The 16,930-nt window shown below is 34.4% G+C and overlaps 1 protein-coding gene across 4 annotated transcripts in view; it reads left to right on the forward strand.

Moving 5' to 3' along the window:
- Nucleotides 1–16,930, forward strand: part of csmd1 (CUB and Sushi multiple domains 1) — a 413,944-nt gene that overhangs the window by 253,318 nt on the left and 143,696 nt on the right. For all 4 annotated transcript variants that reach the window (XM_023332533.1, XM_023332535.1, XM_023332534.1 and 1 more), the window contains exons 11-14: nucleotides 9,812–9,915; nucleotides 10,133–10,245; nucleotides 14,571–14,753; nucleotides 14,873–15,058. In XM_023332533.1, coding sequence (XP_023188301.1) covers nucleotides 9,812–9,915; nucleotides 10,133–10,245; nucleotides 14,571–14,753; nucleotides 14,873–15,058 — 586 coding nt within the window. The remainder of the gene's footprint in view (nucleotides 1–9,811; nucleotides 9,916–10,132; nucleotides 10,246–14,570; nucleotides 14,754–14,872; nucleotides 15,059–16,930) is intronic.

Consider the following 16,930-nt stretch of genomic DNA (forward strand, 5'->3'; position numbering starts at 1 on the left):
GCCTCCGTTAGACCCTCCTGTTATATTGAAAAACCACTTGTCAGATTAGATTAGACTAAAAAACAATCATTAAAGTGAATGTTTTTTATTCTTTTTTTGTTGGAGCTGTAACTCAGTTATTTACTTGTGTTAGATTTGTGCACTCATATACATCACTACACTGCAATTTGAAATATGAATTTCACTTTGTTTCATGCGTTCACTGTTTGAAAGAGATGATGTTCAATTGGTTTTTCAGTTTGTGTGCAAAAAGGTTTCAATGTGAGGTGGCACTGTGTCTGGAGGCAGGGTGAAGAGAGGTTCACTTGGCAGCTTCACTCTGCTGTCTGTTGCTTTTTAAGTTCAGAGTTTCTTGTCTGTTTCTGTTTCCTTACACAGTGCAGAGACATGTAGCTCTGTTAAAGAGAGGTGGTATATCCGTGCTTGGCCTGTAATTATCTTGACGTTTGCCAAGGCTGCTGCTCTACCTCCAAATCAGAGAATGAGCTTGAAGAACATTCCAACATAGTCTCACTCCTGACACATTGAGAAAATAAAACAAGCAAACACATATCCCCCAAACCCTGTGATTCCGTCTTTGCTTTTATCAGACAAGAACCAGAAAAAAATGCCATTTGACACACCAAAATAGCAATTTCTCTTTCAAGCAAAATGTGTGAAGTATGTAACTTGTGACTTGATCCTCCAGTTGATTTATTATTCAAATTCTAGAAAAGAGATCAAGCATCTGTGCACAAGCTATTTCTGGGCTCTTTACATGTCACTGAACAATATGATCAAATAAACATATATAATTATATTTTAATCCTCTGTTGGTCCATTTATAGCTTAGCTTCTTAAACATGCATGCAAATTGTTTCTAAAGTTCTGGTTATACAATAAAAGTACTTGTGGCTGAATTAAGCCCATGATAAAAGAACTATATTTGGAAAAATGTGAGATAATTGATCAAATTCTTATTTTTTTCCCAAAATATTACCATAAATAAGGCTTCCAGTAATTTGCCTTCTCAAACATTGCCCATACACTTTTCTTTCACTGGATGTCTAAAAGTTATCTGTTGAAAAACTGTTGCTAACTCTTACTGTGGCAGCTCTCCAGTGACTAAACTCAACTCATTCATCTCAACAAGGGAAATCCTGTAGACTTTGGCTTCAGGGCAGCTCTTCCCTGTCTGTACTGCTTCTGGACATAGGTCACCTCAGTTTATGGTTTAAACTTTTTCTGTATAGCTTTTTTGGCACATGATTAAAGCTATATCATTATGTCTCAAGGATTTTAGCTAGCATAATACTACATTTGGTAAACGGTATTAAAATGAATATATGAAATTTTACATCCAAGGAAAGCCATACAGTATAATATTAACTAGAAATCTAAGTCCATTTTACCTAATCAATCCTGGAACTATTTTAGCCTATCTGGTAAAACTGGGAACAATGTATCAAGGCAGTGTGTTTTTTCTGAAACTTTTTAGGGGGGTACTGGCATGAAGTCAACACAAGATGTTGGTACCCAAGTAATCCACATAAAAAATAGTACATAAATTCAGTTTTCTATGAAAATTGACAGAGGAATATATAACACACACGACAAAAAGGGGGAACAAAATGGCACCTAACCAAGAAAGTCATTGAAGTCTAGCAGAATTTAGAAAGCAATACTTTTCTCCCTCAGTGCCAGAAAACCTTTGCTGGCTTAGTTTAAATTGTTGACCATAAAAAAGTATCAGCCAATAAGAATAAGAATCACGTGATCAGTGATAGAAAAAAGAGCTTTGTAACCTTACTTTTGCAGAAAGTACTGATAGAAATTTTATAGATAACTTTACAATGACAAACATTGCAGTCAGCACCACAAGTAGAAAGAAAATAATGTAACCATAAACAAGCCAGAACCAGAAATGTCTTGCAGGAACAATCAGAAGTGACATCCAAGGGCCAATAACCACTCGCAGATAACTTCAGAGAGACTTAAAATTGGCAAGTGCAGTTGTTATTTTAAATACACCAATAAGTAATCTACAAACCACAGTAGCCAATTTTTACACCAAGTGCTGAAGGAAGAAAGTCTTGAAACATCTTAAAACTTCTGACTTGATAAGACTGGAACTCCTTTGATATCATTGTGCACACCATGTGTGCAGAGGAAAGGGCCATTTACATGACTTCAAATGCACATACTAAAAGAAAATGTGAAGAGAGAACATTGTGATTAGGGATATTTTTCAACATAGAGTACTGAGATATAGATATGGAGAAATGCACTGAGACTTTCTTATAAAGAAGACAAATCGTTTAGATTTTTAATCAACAAAATAATATCACACACCCTGTGCAGAAAACTCACAGTTGGGTTTAGAGAAGAAAAAATCAGCTGCCGGAATGACCCAGTCAATTGCTGCCTGAATGAGGACAATTTGTCTGGAAGAATGGGTAAAACTCGCACCTGAGCAATGCATGAAACTAGTTTCTTTATATGGGAGACATTTTAAAGTTTTCATCACTGACAAAGGCTTTTCTACTAAACATTGATGAGATGTCAGAAGTCATGTTTGATACAAAATCTGTGTCATTTGACTACACTAACAATAATTTATGGATTCATTAGTTTGGATTCATTTGTAGGTGTGTGAAACCTTGGTTGTTATCAACATCTAGTATGAATTTCATTCCAACAGATCTATTAGAAAAAAAATTTGTCACTAAATTTTGTTCCCACTGTAGAGGAATAATGAACCTCCTACAGGGATTATTTATTTGTTCAAATAATACATAAATAATAAACATAAATTGTAAACAAACAGTTTTGCTATGTATTGAAAAGTGTCAGGAGGGATTGGCTTGTTCTAAAAAGGTTGGCTGCCTTCAGGTTAGTGACTTAAAAGGTTGAATAAATGAGGAAGTGTGTTGAATTACCTTAGCGTGGTTGTTGGCTGAGCTACCAAAACACAGGTTGGTGTTACTGGCCAACCTGTGTTTTGACATGAAGCCCAAAGATTGTGGTCTGGTAAGGATCAGCTCATGTGCTTTCATGTAATCTGAAAATACAAATAACTGACTGAAAGCACATTATTAAACTCATGCTGTGTTGACAATACCCACATCTAAATTTATTTTTAGGAACACTTGATGTTGAGCAATTTACACTAAGTAGAAAAATATTGAAGCCTGTCCAAAAGTCTCAATTTGATGGATGAAAACATATCTATAGGTGTTCCACATTATTTTATGAATTTTGGCTGCACACTTTTACACAGTATGGTGTCACAGAGTATATAAGGAAACATACAAAATACTTTTACTGATACTCCAGATATTTTTTACTGATCCAGTGTTGCTGTTCCGCACTGACTCGGTGTTAGGGTGTAATTAATGTTCTGTCTTTTCTGGCATGCTTTGATATGGGTCTGCAAAAGGTAATTTTCAATCTTACTGCCAAACATATTTTGATGTGAATTTGCAAACAGAGTAAGCCAAAATATTTTTTTATCATCGGGTGAAGATTGGTCTGGGATTCTGATTATATGAAATCCTTGAGCAAAAATGCTCCACTTTTGTGATGTTACAGTACTTTTTAAATTCATGTTTTTAATGATTTTGTGGCAATATCTTCATTCAAAAGAACATTAACAGGAAGAAGTAAATGGCTCAGAACATCAGTGGAGTCTCCATTATGGTTCACCAGCTTTACCACTGAGCAACAGCGCCCCTATGATAGAAACATAACACAAAAAATGTTTACATTACGTTGTAAACATATTGTAAACATACGTCTACATCAAATATTTAATATTAGAAATTAATATATATATTTATTTTATCACAGGTGAATACATAAGGGAGGCTAGCTGATCTTAATCCCTCCTATAGCATTTGGCCTTTCATGAAACAAAAAATCTTTATCTACCTTGAATGATTATGAAAGGGGCTACTAATTTATTCCTTCAAGTAGTTAAAATTTGATTCCATTCCATGGCAAAGTTGACTTTCTGGGTTTTTTCAACCAGAAGATATTCAACTCTATCTATCAAGTTCCTTTTTCATAAAGTTTTAATAAATTTACTTTATGCTGATGTCATACATGTATGATTGATGACTTGCACCAAAATGTTGGAGAGAAATATAACTGCTCTATTCCAAAATGTAGTATTTCACTTTTACTAAAAGAGTTTAAAATGAGCGAATACTATGTCAATCATTTTTGCAATGTCAAAACCATTATTTTATTTTGTTTTATTTTATTTGTAATGCCATGGTATTCTCTAGAACCAGAAACCAGACAATTCCTAGAAATTATTTGATCTTGGTATGTGATTATGTTATCAGGAAACCTCAGAGTTCAAAGCACTACACCTGGTGAATTATTGAATGGACTTCACTTCAGATTTGGGTTGCTCAGTTAAAGTTGCACTGTTAAAATGTCCTATTGAGCCGTTCTACTAATGACCTCAAATGCTATTTAAATTTTAAATATACGTAACCCTCCTGTGAATTTTTGGCAAATATAGACAATTCCGAAATTCACCATTATCATAAGAATACCTGAAATTTAATTTAATTTTTGTTGCATCATGCATAATCTTTTTCTAAACAGGCCTATTTAGAAATTATTGAAGAGCATTAAGTTTCTTGGCAATGACCTAAGAATAATAATGCTTAATTTCCTTCCATTTAGTGTGCCATTGTACAGCCATTGTTCACTGCATCAGCACACACAAGCTAAAATCTAAAAGCATACACAAACAAAATATAGATGAAAGATAACACACGTAGGTGAAAAAACAAAGTTAGACAGCGCTCACAAACTCAGTGAAACAGCTGTGCCTTTAGAATTATTCTGCTTCACTTGTTAAGACAGATATACCTGAGAAAACCACCTCCTACTCACACACAAATTATCACACTTCGATGCACAGAAAAAACTATTGTCAGTTTCTGGTTCACTCTGTGTTATGACTTCAATCTGCTTGTAAAGTTTTTAACAACCCTTGCTTTATAGTCGCAAGCAGATATTGATGTTTTCAGTGGTAAGTTTATCAATAATCATTGCCATATCAAAGGCATTTTTAACTTTTCAGGGTGCTATTTTGACATAAAGTGTTCCAATCACAAAACCTTTACAAGTTTGAAAATAAAAGGAAACCATGCCACTTAAAACTGTGGTATGTAAATAAATAAATATATATATACTGTATATATTTTTTACATATTTGTTTAAATTGTCACTATGTCGTGACAGGATGGCATGAGACAGATATCCTGTGAAAAAAATAGAGTTCCTCTGTCTTCTATTGCTATCTAGAAACATCTAACATAGCCAGAAGGCGGGTCCTAACACTGTCAATCACCTCTCCATTAAGGCTTGGCGATGTATGGCAGATACTCCATGTATCAAGTTTTTCAATTTACTCGATCTCAACAATCAAGTACAGATTGTCATTCAAATAATAATCTTTCGGCATCTAATACACTGTAAGTGTTGTTTATCCGACACACTGCGAATGTGTCGCTAGTCCTTCCCAACCTGAAAATGTTCTGCCTGACACTGCACGGAGAAAAAATAGGATCGCCGTGGGAGTTTCAGGTGAGGGGATGAATTAAGGATGAGTTGCTCACACTTTTGAAATTTCGGGTTACAAAATCTCAGAGGCTTCAACAGCACGCGAGACCAATTTGCAGGGGTGGGGCTCAACATGGCAGCTGTAAACCTAGCTTAAACCTAGCTTAAACCTAGCATAAATTTAGCTTAAACCTAGCTTAAACCTAGCTTAAATTTAGCTTGAGACAGTAGCTGAAGAGGAATCAGATGAACTTGTCTAGTTCCGAAGAGAAACAATCCTGGATCAATTATCTGGCAGTGTTTTGGATTTTACTTGGAGGATGTCCAACAAAATGAGGTAAATTGCGAAACATGCTGTAAAGCCATACAAAAGTTTTTTTTGTTTTTTTTTAACCACAAATGTATCTAATAAGTCAACCATAGGCTTGGATGAGCACATAATCTCTAGTAATCTCCTAACCTTTTGCACTGCTCATACCTATCCAGGGGTATTAATGTCACCATTTGGATTTAAGCTTCTTTGATTTCAGTTTAAGATTATTTCCTTTTTTTTAACACTTTGTGTGCCTAAAATCGAGCATAATAAGAGCAATGGTTATTTAAATGCTTTTGAGATGCTCTACTACCTGTGATAAAACTGGTCTTGTACATGGGTTTTGCAAACATTGCCTGAACTTTTCACCGTTTACCGTTTTAGCACTTTTTGTGGTTTGTTGTTCAAAATTGGCAGCATGTGCAAATAGTTTGATACCTGTAACATGTTTTGGATCTGTCGATTTTATAGTCATCTAAACTTTTGTTTCTTTATAAATTATTTTTTTATTAAAAAAAAAAAAATTTTCACACCACCAAAACCTTACAAGTGAATTAATTATTTTACCTGTGACTGTGACATCATATTGTTAAAAGTGCATCAGCATTGTTACTTAAGCTTTAATTTATTTGGCTGTTGACCTTCAACATTTTATCTTCTCATAATGTTTTCTTCAAACATAAGAAATTGTTTCAGTTCTCACCCTTTGAGATGGAACTCGAAATATTTCCAAGAAAAACATAAGTTGTCTCCTATTTGTAATCCACTGATGACCATGATCTCGATGAATAAGATACTATACAAACAGTTGTAAAAATTATAGTAGTATATATAAAGGATGATTACATGTATTCTCACAGTACAGGAAAACAAAAAACAAAGCCATAAAAACTATAAATGCCTCTAAAGAAAGAGAAAGCCTAATAATTAATCTCATCAACGTTTATTATAAATCTGACTCAAAGCAATTTTAATAATCGGATATCTAAAATATGATGTACAAATCTCTAGGACTTTTTTGAGCCAATTTCAACAAGTAAGGGTATGCGACATGTTTATTCTTGCCTTGGTATGAACAGTTCTCCTTAAAAGAAGCATGTTTTAGGACAGGAAAAGTCCTAAAAGGATTACAAAAAATCCCCAACGTTTGAGCTTATTAGAAAACAAAGTTCTTGAACCCTCTTGTAGAGAGAAAATCACATCAACACATCGTTCTATGTTAATGCCCCCAGTCATTTGTTGTTAGCCTGTAGTTTTGCATGTTTTTCCCATTAGTTGGAGCTCTTTTGGAAAGACTACACTTTGCTTGAGGGTGCAACAACAAATGTTTACTGGGACAGTTAAATACTTTATATAACCAGTTTGATTGGGGTGCATCTTCAATGTTGCTTTATACAAAATACATTGTTTTGTTTGCATAAGACTGTAGGCTGTTTTTGTAAATGAAAAGGTGTGCTGAAACAGATATGCAGATTTTAAAGAGCTATACAATGACCTCATTGCCATTCCTGTCATGATTGTAGTTAATCCCTCAGACCGTCTCCTATCCTTAGACATGATCTGAACATTTCTCAGCAATTTTTATTTTGACAAAGCACTGCAATGGCTTAGTTGTGCATGGGCGATTCTGGCTTGCTGAAATGGTTTTTACACTCCTTATCACCCACAAAAAGGTTTTTTCGTTACTGTACTGTGATTTGAAATGTGATGGCCTTCCGTGCAACGTATTACACGCTCACAGATCATGTCAGGTCCCTGCAGTAATAAACAAGGGTCTTCTCTTATGAAGACCAGCACTTTTTTTTGCTCTGAGGATATCTGAGCGCAGCAGAGATATGCCATTATCCATGCTGCCAGGGATATGATCTACATCTAATAAATAATGAACAAGCAGTGAATAATGGAATGCCAGTATTGCAGCATTTTAGAGTGCAAAGCAGATTGATGAACTGAAGCTGCACGCATGCCACCGCAGCCACACAGGTGTAAGTCAGGCATTCAAGCAGCAGAGGGGTGTGAATGAAGGGTGTAACTTTCAGAAATGACTTGTTTAGCTATACATGAGGCTGATGATGCTGCCAAAAAACAAAAAAAAATACATCAATGGTCTTTAAGTTTCAAGACTTTTTTATCACATATGTAATTATTTTTTTTCCACTAATATAACATACACATATCACTTTAGACTCTAAAGTTTAGAGTTATTGTAATTGTACTACTTTTTAGAAATAATCATATTTTCCTCTTGCTTTTGCATTTTTTTTAACAATAAAAGGCATATACTGGTTCAAGTCATCACCTTTTTCCTATTCCAACATTTTTTATTTAGCAGTATAAACATATTAGCATATTATTTTTTGATAAATATTTAATTTTTTTCCCATATTGTGGCATATTTGGAGTCCTCCTGCAGAGTCCAAAGATTTGATCGCAGAATCTGTTTCATCACTTTCCAATGTTTTTGCTTTTGTTTCCATTCTATATTATATAATACGGAAAAAAATGGTGCTCAAATGGGGAACCATGAACATCACTGTATAATAAATCTGCAGCACTTTTCTTTTGTTTTAACTTCGTCTAAAAGTATATTTTTACCTTTTGCCTTAAGGAGTTTTAAGTGCCTGTTTGTGTGGTACATTTGGAGCCTAAGGCAGTAATTGACTGTACGTCTGTAAATAAACTTAATACATGTGTGAAAATAAGAGGGCCAAACTTTTTCTACTTTCTTTCTTTCTTGTAGCTTTTTAAAAGACCAATTCACATTAATTCTGGAATCAAATACAAACATGACTGAGGGTCCACAAAAAGAGTTGAGAAGAATACATTTTTAAAAATATTTTTGTATTATTATTATTATTATTATTATTATTATTATTATTTTAAGAGAGAAACACTGTCTTTCTTGCATATCAAATTTCTCTGTTAATATGCCTTGCACATGTAACAGGGGATTTAACAATGGAATAATCAGATTTGTTTTTCAGTTGCTGTTTTGAAAAGGAACCTATAATCAGAGGTCCATTGGAAGTTGAAAAATTGGAAAGTAAAAAAAAGAAATGGTCTCAAAAAGACTGAACACCACAAATTTATTCCTGTTCCAATGTAAAATGAAACTTAAGAACCACATGCTGCTTTAAACAAGTATACAGTATGTAGCCTGATTCCCGTGTTATGCATCCTTTTTTTTGTGTTTTGATTTACATGACTTGTCAAGAAAATAATTCTAATCTAACAAATAGGCAGTCTGTTCAAATCGGATATCTTTGTTTGGAAATACTTATTAATTCAGTGTAAATAAATACTACAAGCCTTAATTACCACTAAAAGCATTTCACAACTGACATTTTATTTTAAAAATTGCATATTTACAGTATTTATTTACCCATGATATCCTACATATTTTAAATGAGATTACCCATTACCCCTGTATTTCTGCAATTCTTTGTGGTGATGATGTAGAATGAACATTTATACCGAGACAATTTTTACTGCTTAGTGGTTACATATAATTGACTTGGTTTGTTTTGAAGGTTGGCTTTTGATTTTACTTAGATGGCTATGTGGCATTTGTGCCAGTTTTATGTAACTATGACACATAATTATCAGACTAGATGTTTTTAAATTATTTTTACACCATCTATACAGTCTGGGCCAATGGTAATCTAATAAAGCACACAAGTCTTATTATTTACGGTTCAGTTAAAGTGATGGTTGTTTATGAAGGTCTCATCCAGTCCTTTGGTTTCCATTCTCCATAGGGACATGATCATTAAAAGCTCATATTGCTTGGAACTATAAGGGTTGAAAATATGATGGCAAAAATAAATTCTTATTAGCTTTTATCTTTTCTTTGCTCTTTAATTGCTTTAGTGCGTTCAGTGTGTTAATGTTTTGTAACTATTTATATGCCTGTTTTCTTGCTTTTCACCGTTTCAGGTAATAAAGCTGTCATTTGACGAGTTCGATCTGGAGAGAGGCTATGACACGCTGACTGTGGGAGACGGTGGAAAGATAGGAGACACTCGGCGGGTACTCTATGTGTAAGCACCAGTAATAATTCCTCATCTGTACCAGTACAGAACAAGTTATAGGCAATCATAAAGAAAACTGTAGACGGGGGCACTGTTCTGCAGGTATTTCTTTCAAATCTTAAACTGCAAATTGCTAATATCTCCTTGAATCTCCTGCAAATTTACCAAAGTAAAATGGATAAAACGATTATTTTACTGATGCATAGGTAATGCTTTGTCTTTGTAGACTTACTGGTACCAGCGTCCCTGATCTTATTGTGAGTTTGTCAAATCAGATGTGGCTACACCTGCAGTCAGACGACACAATCGGCTCTGCAGGGTTCAAGGCAATCTATGAAGGTAGGGATTCTTTCTAAGATTTCAAGACTTCAAATCACACCTTTTTTTAAACTCTGAATCACGCCACCCATATGCAGTAGCATATCACATCACTCGAGGGAAGCAGTTAATGATTTAAAATGAAAAAGGTGTTACAGTAAAGCTTAAAGTGAAGGGAGAGACGTATATTACATACAACAGGTTTCCACAAAGATTGCCTGTGTGTGCATAACAGCAGAATATGCTTTGATAAATACAACATGGCAACCAGTTTAGCTATATGAAACATTTACAATCATCTTTCTTAAAGACCAACACATCCTTACAAACCAGCCTGTATTTAAAAATACCAGTCATTTTTTCAGTCTTAGCCCATTACTGTGCCACTTGAAAACAGTAACCTCAGTGTCATAAGAGATGTTTGTATTTGTGAGAGAAATGATTTTTCTTAATGTCGTAACTGTTCACTTTAAATGTCATCTAAGCATAATGCCTTTTACTCTGTGAGATTCCATGCAAGTAAATTTCCTGGGGGCGGGGAGTGTGTGTATGTGTTACTCTTTGTGCCTTTAAGCGATGTCCTTTGTGACGATATTTATGTATTTTACAGACATTTTTAAAACGGTCTTCTGTTTTTGTTGTTGATTTTTATGGTAATGCAATTCCAGTATTATAAGATTAATATTAAATATCCATATTGCCAAGTATGTTACAAAAATATACAAACTTTGTTTGGGTGTTTTAATTGTTTTCACGGTTGTTTGTGTGGGTTCAGTCTTTTACAATTTGTTTTAGTTTAGACTTCCCTTTGCCATGTAGTGTGACATAGAAACCATGACAGAAGCAGAGGAGAAACAAAATGGAAGAAATTTGTGCTCTGTGTTTATTTTGGTATGTTTACTGCAGTGATGTTATTGAAACTCCAAGATTGGGAACACTTAGGAACATGTAGTAACAGACTGTTCATGTGAGATGTAAAGAATGTGGCTCTTTATCCCAACATAAAGTCACAGTGACCATAATTTGGCTCTGTAACTGTCATTTCCTTTTTTTTTTTTTACTGGGCTTAAAGAATCTGGTTTGCAGTGAGTAATACCTTAGCTGTAGCTTTCTGGTTAAAATGCTTTAGTGGCAACAGTGAAATAAAATGTATCCCATGAGCGCCATCAAGTTTATTTCTGAGTAGCTAAGAAAAGAAATCATGATTAAATTATGCTTTAATAAATGGGTAACCAAGACAACAAAGAGTTGAAGACTAACCACAGCTTTGTGCTTTTGAAGGTATCATCTGAGGTTTTTCACCTTTAAATTTGCCTTAGTTGTAAAAAAGTGACCAGACTGATTAAGCATAAATCAAGTATTTGAAACAAAAAAGAATATTGAAATGTGAAGTGAAAATAAACAATACTAAATGATCTCCTGCAGATGCTTCAGTTTTATATTTTTCCCTCATCACAACCCGACATCTGCCTGTGGTGTTTTTATGTCTGTTCTTGCATGGGTATATGCAATGCTGTCAAATGCAATAACATCACCGTGTTATGCACTTTGATCAAGCTTACCCTCCTGAGTTGTCTTAGATTTTCAGCCCAAATCTGTGTCCGTTTTTTTTAAAATGGCATCAGGCTCTGCTTCTTTTTCAGACAAGCTTGGGGTGTTTGTGTGCACCATGGGGAATATTAGAGCTGAAATATTAGACAGATTTGAACTAATATATTAATTAAAAAATGTTTATACTGTATTTTGCTGCAAACATTTTGACCAGAGCCATTTGGTTTGAAAAAAAAATAACATTGCAAAAATAGCCTTTATGTTTCTACCCTTCCACAGGACAATAGATTTTATCAAATATTTTTATAACTGGTATCTTACAACACTCTCGGTTTTGCACAGAACCATTCTCATTTTATCTAATATCTTATGAGCGTTGTTGGTGAACAAAAAAACATCAGTCATCATTAGCACATTGAGGTAAATGTGTTTACCTCAATGTGAGTAAACACATTTACCTCAATGTAAACACATTTACATTGAGGTAAATGTGTTTACCTCAATGTGCTAAATACAAATGACTTTTGTTTTTTCATTTATTTATTTATAAAAAGTAAAAACAATGTGGCAATTAACTGCCATTGGATGTTACGAGTTTGATTTAGTCAGAAAAGTTGTAAACTCCAAATAATCACCTGCACAAAAGCAGTTCTTTGCAAATAACATATTTCTCTTTTCTGAAGTCAAGTGAGGTAACGTTCTTTTCAATGAACCCAAAAATGTACCCATTTAAATTGTATAATAAGACGATGTGTCTTCAGTGTATAGCAAATCTGACTTTATGATTATCTTTTTCTTTATTTTAATCTGTAATTAGCATCTTTACTCTGTGGTGAACTGTGCAAGTTTTGAAACAAGAAAAAAGGGAAGATGAATGATGCAACAGAAAGAGTGAGGCACTTAACAGCATAATGACAGACTTAACTTTGGGCTTAGGATCATTGAAATCCATCCTGACACTTGTCATCTGTGTGACAGAAAGCTGTGGGCTGCAGATACATGTGAGGCTTTTTTAATATTCTCTTCCTGTGGGCGCACTTGCATCCCAGCTGAGTTCAAAAGTGGAAAACTCACATGGAAACAAATGCATAACTTATATTGAGATGCTTGTCCGAAGCAGATCCAGGCGGTCAGTGGAGAGGAGAAGAATGTCACAAAATTCTTCTCTTCTAAATTTCTTACTTGTTCCAAAAACCTATGCCTGTGTGTGTCTGTGAGAAGGGGTGTGTGTGTGTTTCCACTTATTGTTTTGTCTTTCACAATTAAAAGAAAATTGCACTGCAATTACCCTGATGGCAATTAACTGTAAGAAGGGAAGCAATTAAATAAATTTCTCACAGATTGCCACTCCATCACTGCACAGCTGAATAATATTGAAGTCTTCTCTTGATATAACATGTTATTGCAATTCCAGGATCTTATAGAAATGTTTGCATTAAGACAATATGCTTGATATCAAAACTAAAATACATAAAAATATCCATTTTACAGTGCCTTGTAAAAGTAATAATACACCACAGAACTGTTACTTTTCACAATGTGACAGCCTACAAACGTCAATAGATTTTAATGTGAGGTGGAATGATAATTATTCACAGTTTTTTACTATCATAAAAGACTATGTGTGAAATGAATTTAAGCTCTTTCCCTCCAAGTTAAAAATTTGTAAAACCTCCTTTTTGCCGTGTTTGTAGTTGGAAGTTTTTTGGAGTACTAACTTTAGGAATCTAGACACTGACATGTTTGTCTTTTCGACTGCCAGCTCAGTCAGATTAAATTTAGAGCATTTGCTAACAAGAAATTTGAAGTCTTGCAACAGATTATCAATTGGATTTAAGTATGGGCTTCAAATAAATTATCCTATCCGTGGGTGTGCTTTGACATAAGCCATTCATTTGTATTTCTTACTGTTTATGGTCATCATCCTCTTAGATTCGAGTGTCAGTTAGTGAGAAATATTCTTCGTTTTTTACGACTTCGCTTGTTTATAATGCTCTGGTCACACATCAACAGCTAGTTATTTTTATTTGATTTAAAATGATTTAATCGGCGAGTAAATACAATAGAAATAGGAGGATAATTTTTATATTTAATGATGCAGAAGAGCTTTTTGTTTCTACCAGTGTAACTCAGATCTATTTTTAAATTATACTTCTAAATTAAAAATAGTCCTAAAATGTTATTAATGCACACAACACTTGTAGTAAAGGACATACTTTTTCCATTTTTACATAATGGCTTGAATTATGAAACACTGCTTTATTACTTTATCCCTGACCTCTCTGCTGTCTTCTACGGTCTTCAGATTCTGTTTTCTCACTAATGTTCTGTAAACCACCTCTGAGACCTCCATACAACCGTTTACTTATATAACAGCTTATAATGAAATTAAATATTCAACAGTTACAGGAGTAAATGGTCCTGGTCCAATCTGGTGATTTCAGAAGACAGGAAATCACTGGATTTTTCTTTAGGGGAATGACACTGTAGCAAATAACTGAATACAAATTTGTGCCAAACTTGTTGGATTTTTATTTGCAACTTATAAAATAAAACTAGGAAATAAAACAGATTCTGGTTCACAGTTTGGCTCTAAATTCTTAGTCTTTCACATAAAATCTGTTTGTGGTTGTAAAATGGCAAAATGCAATGAAGCTTATGGGCTATTTATTTTTGCCGTCATTATTGTGCTACCTGCTTAAAAGATAAAAATACACTTTTTTAATTTTTTTTAAATTTTTGCTATCTGACTTGTCTGGAGTTTTCAGGACTGAAAAATTACATATGTGTTTCAGAAATCAACAGAGGAGGTTGTGGTGATCCCGGAGTGCCTGCTTTTGGTCGTCGTAGTGGCGATCGCTTTCAGCACGGTGACGTCTTGACCTTCTTTTGCCAGTCGGCTTTTGAGCTCGTGGGAGAAAAAGCCATCACGTGCCAACACAATAACCAGTGGTCTGGAAACAAACCCAGTTGTGTGTGTAAGTAAACACATTTTTATAAGGCCTGTACCCATTTGCACCTTTATGTTTACTTGTCTTTGTGAACTTGCTTACATTGTCAAACATGTATAATTTTTTTCCACTTCTCTTTTTTGTAGTTTCTTGCTTCTTCAACTTCACGGCTCCATCAGGGACCGTGTTGTCCCCAAACTATCCAGAGGAGTATGGTAATAACCTGAACTGTGTGTGGTTGATTATCTCTGAGCCGGGCAGTCGAATACATCTCTTCTTCTCTGACTTTGACCTGGAGCCACAGTTTGATTGGCTGGTAGTTAAAGATGAAGGTAATTATCTCCTAATAACTTTATGCATTTTTCTCATTTAATTGCTACAGTTTCATAATCAGTTTAAAGAGTTTAAATTTAGGCCTCCAGTTAAGTTTTGATGAGTTACAGCTGAAACATAAATGGCCATGTAAAAAAAACCCCAAAAAACAAATTAAGTGATCACCTTTTTCATCTTGTATTTCCGAGTAGGCAGTGTAAACTGCAGACTGGTTTTACGTTAAAAAATGACTGGTCAATAACCCAAACTGAAAGATAATTGCTATTTTATGTTTTATTTCATCACATTGATCATTTTTTCACCTCATGTAAAACACAGAGCAATTATATTGTTGTTCCACATTTCAGAGTTATTGATTTAGCAGGGTCGAGTTAAGCTCCTGCTTGACTGGCAGGATGAAGTTGGGTTTAATTGACTGTCTGTAAATCTCTGCATCTTTAGGGATATTTTCTTTCTTTCTTTCGTTGCTCCCTTCTTCTGTGTTTCTTTGTCTCTTTCTTTCCTTCTGACTTTCTCTCAGCTTGTTGTCAGTGGTAATGTATGACTGATCTGTGTCACAGGCAAATTATGGACAAAACATGTCAATAATTTGAATGATATGAAATCGTATCATATCATTCGAATGATATGTAAGAAATTATTGCATTTTTTACATTTTCTTTAGTAGGTAATAATTACATTTTAAGTTTATTAGTTAAATTTATAATTAGGCCTTTTTAAGTTTTAAAACATAAGCATAACTGTAAATATAAATAGTTCAAACGAGACCCTAAAAGCATTTAGTAGTTCAGTATTAGAAGCTAGTTTGACTTGACTTTGGTCAATGACCTGATGCAACATTTGATGGATAAGTCCCATTAAATAGTTCCTGATTAGTCTGCTTTTTGTGGGGTTTGAGTATTGATTTACATTTAAATGGTGCACTAAAGGAGGACAGATGGTATATTGTATTTTAAACGAACAAAATAGGGGGGGATTGGATCTACTGTTAGAGCGAGGGGTGGGGACCTAATTATGTTATAAAACAGGAAATTTACAGGAAAATACTAATACGAGAACACGGTGGGAAAGAGGGGTAAAATATGGTAGGTTCCTGGCCAAAACAGGAGACTTAATAGGTATGTCATGCATCTGTAGGTACTCGCCCAGAAAGAAACTACACACTACAGAAGACAGTTTAGCTTTTTAAAAAATTTTTATTGTTAAATTGCCTATATGTATTGTTTTATGAGCATGCAACTATAACTTAACATTGTAGGTGAAACTTAACAGAAGTATAGTAGTAACCTGTTTGAGGATTGCCCATGGCAGCTTAGCCCAGGGATATGCCAGAAGTGTTTTAGATGTGTTCACTTTACGCTCCTAATTTAACCTAACCACAGAGTCTAATTCAATATTTTAGACTAATTTTATATTTTTGCATCTCTGTTCAGTAGTCATTACTTAAATAGTCCTATTATATGTAGTCAAATGTTTTTCGTTTCCTTTTCCAGAGATAGGCATGAGGTCATCTAAGGTCAATTGTAATTCTGTTCAGGTGTTACTGATGAAGAGCAAAAGGTTTTCTACTGTAATTAGTCTTTAGCAGGGTTGACCAAAATCAGTCCTTAAGGCCCGGGGTCCTGCATGTTTGTGTTCTCTCCCTCCTGGTCGTTACGACTTTCTCAGCATGTCAGTGTTCTGCTAACGAGCCATTGTTTGATCCAGGTGTGTTGAACCAGGGAGAGAACTAAAACAGGCAGGATGCCGGCCCTGAAGGACTGACTTCGGTTACCCCCTAAAGATACCTGCTTTTTTGTTTTAAATGAAAATGAAAAGATAAAAAAGATAAACAGATGTTGTAAAGAAAATAAATAGCTTTTATTATTGTT

The sequence above is a fragment of the Xiphophorus maculatus genome, chromosome 4 (genome assembly GCF_002775205.1).
Source record: "Xiphophorus maculatus strain JP 163 A chromosome 4, X_maculatus-5.0-male, whole genome shotgun sequence".
Lineage (NCBI taxonomy): Eukaryota > Metazoa > Chordata > Actinopteri > Cyprinodontiformes > Poeciliidae > Xiphophorus > Xiphophorus maculatus.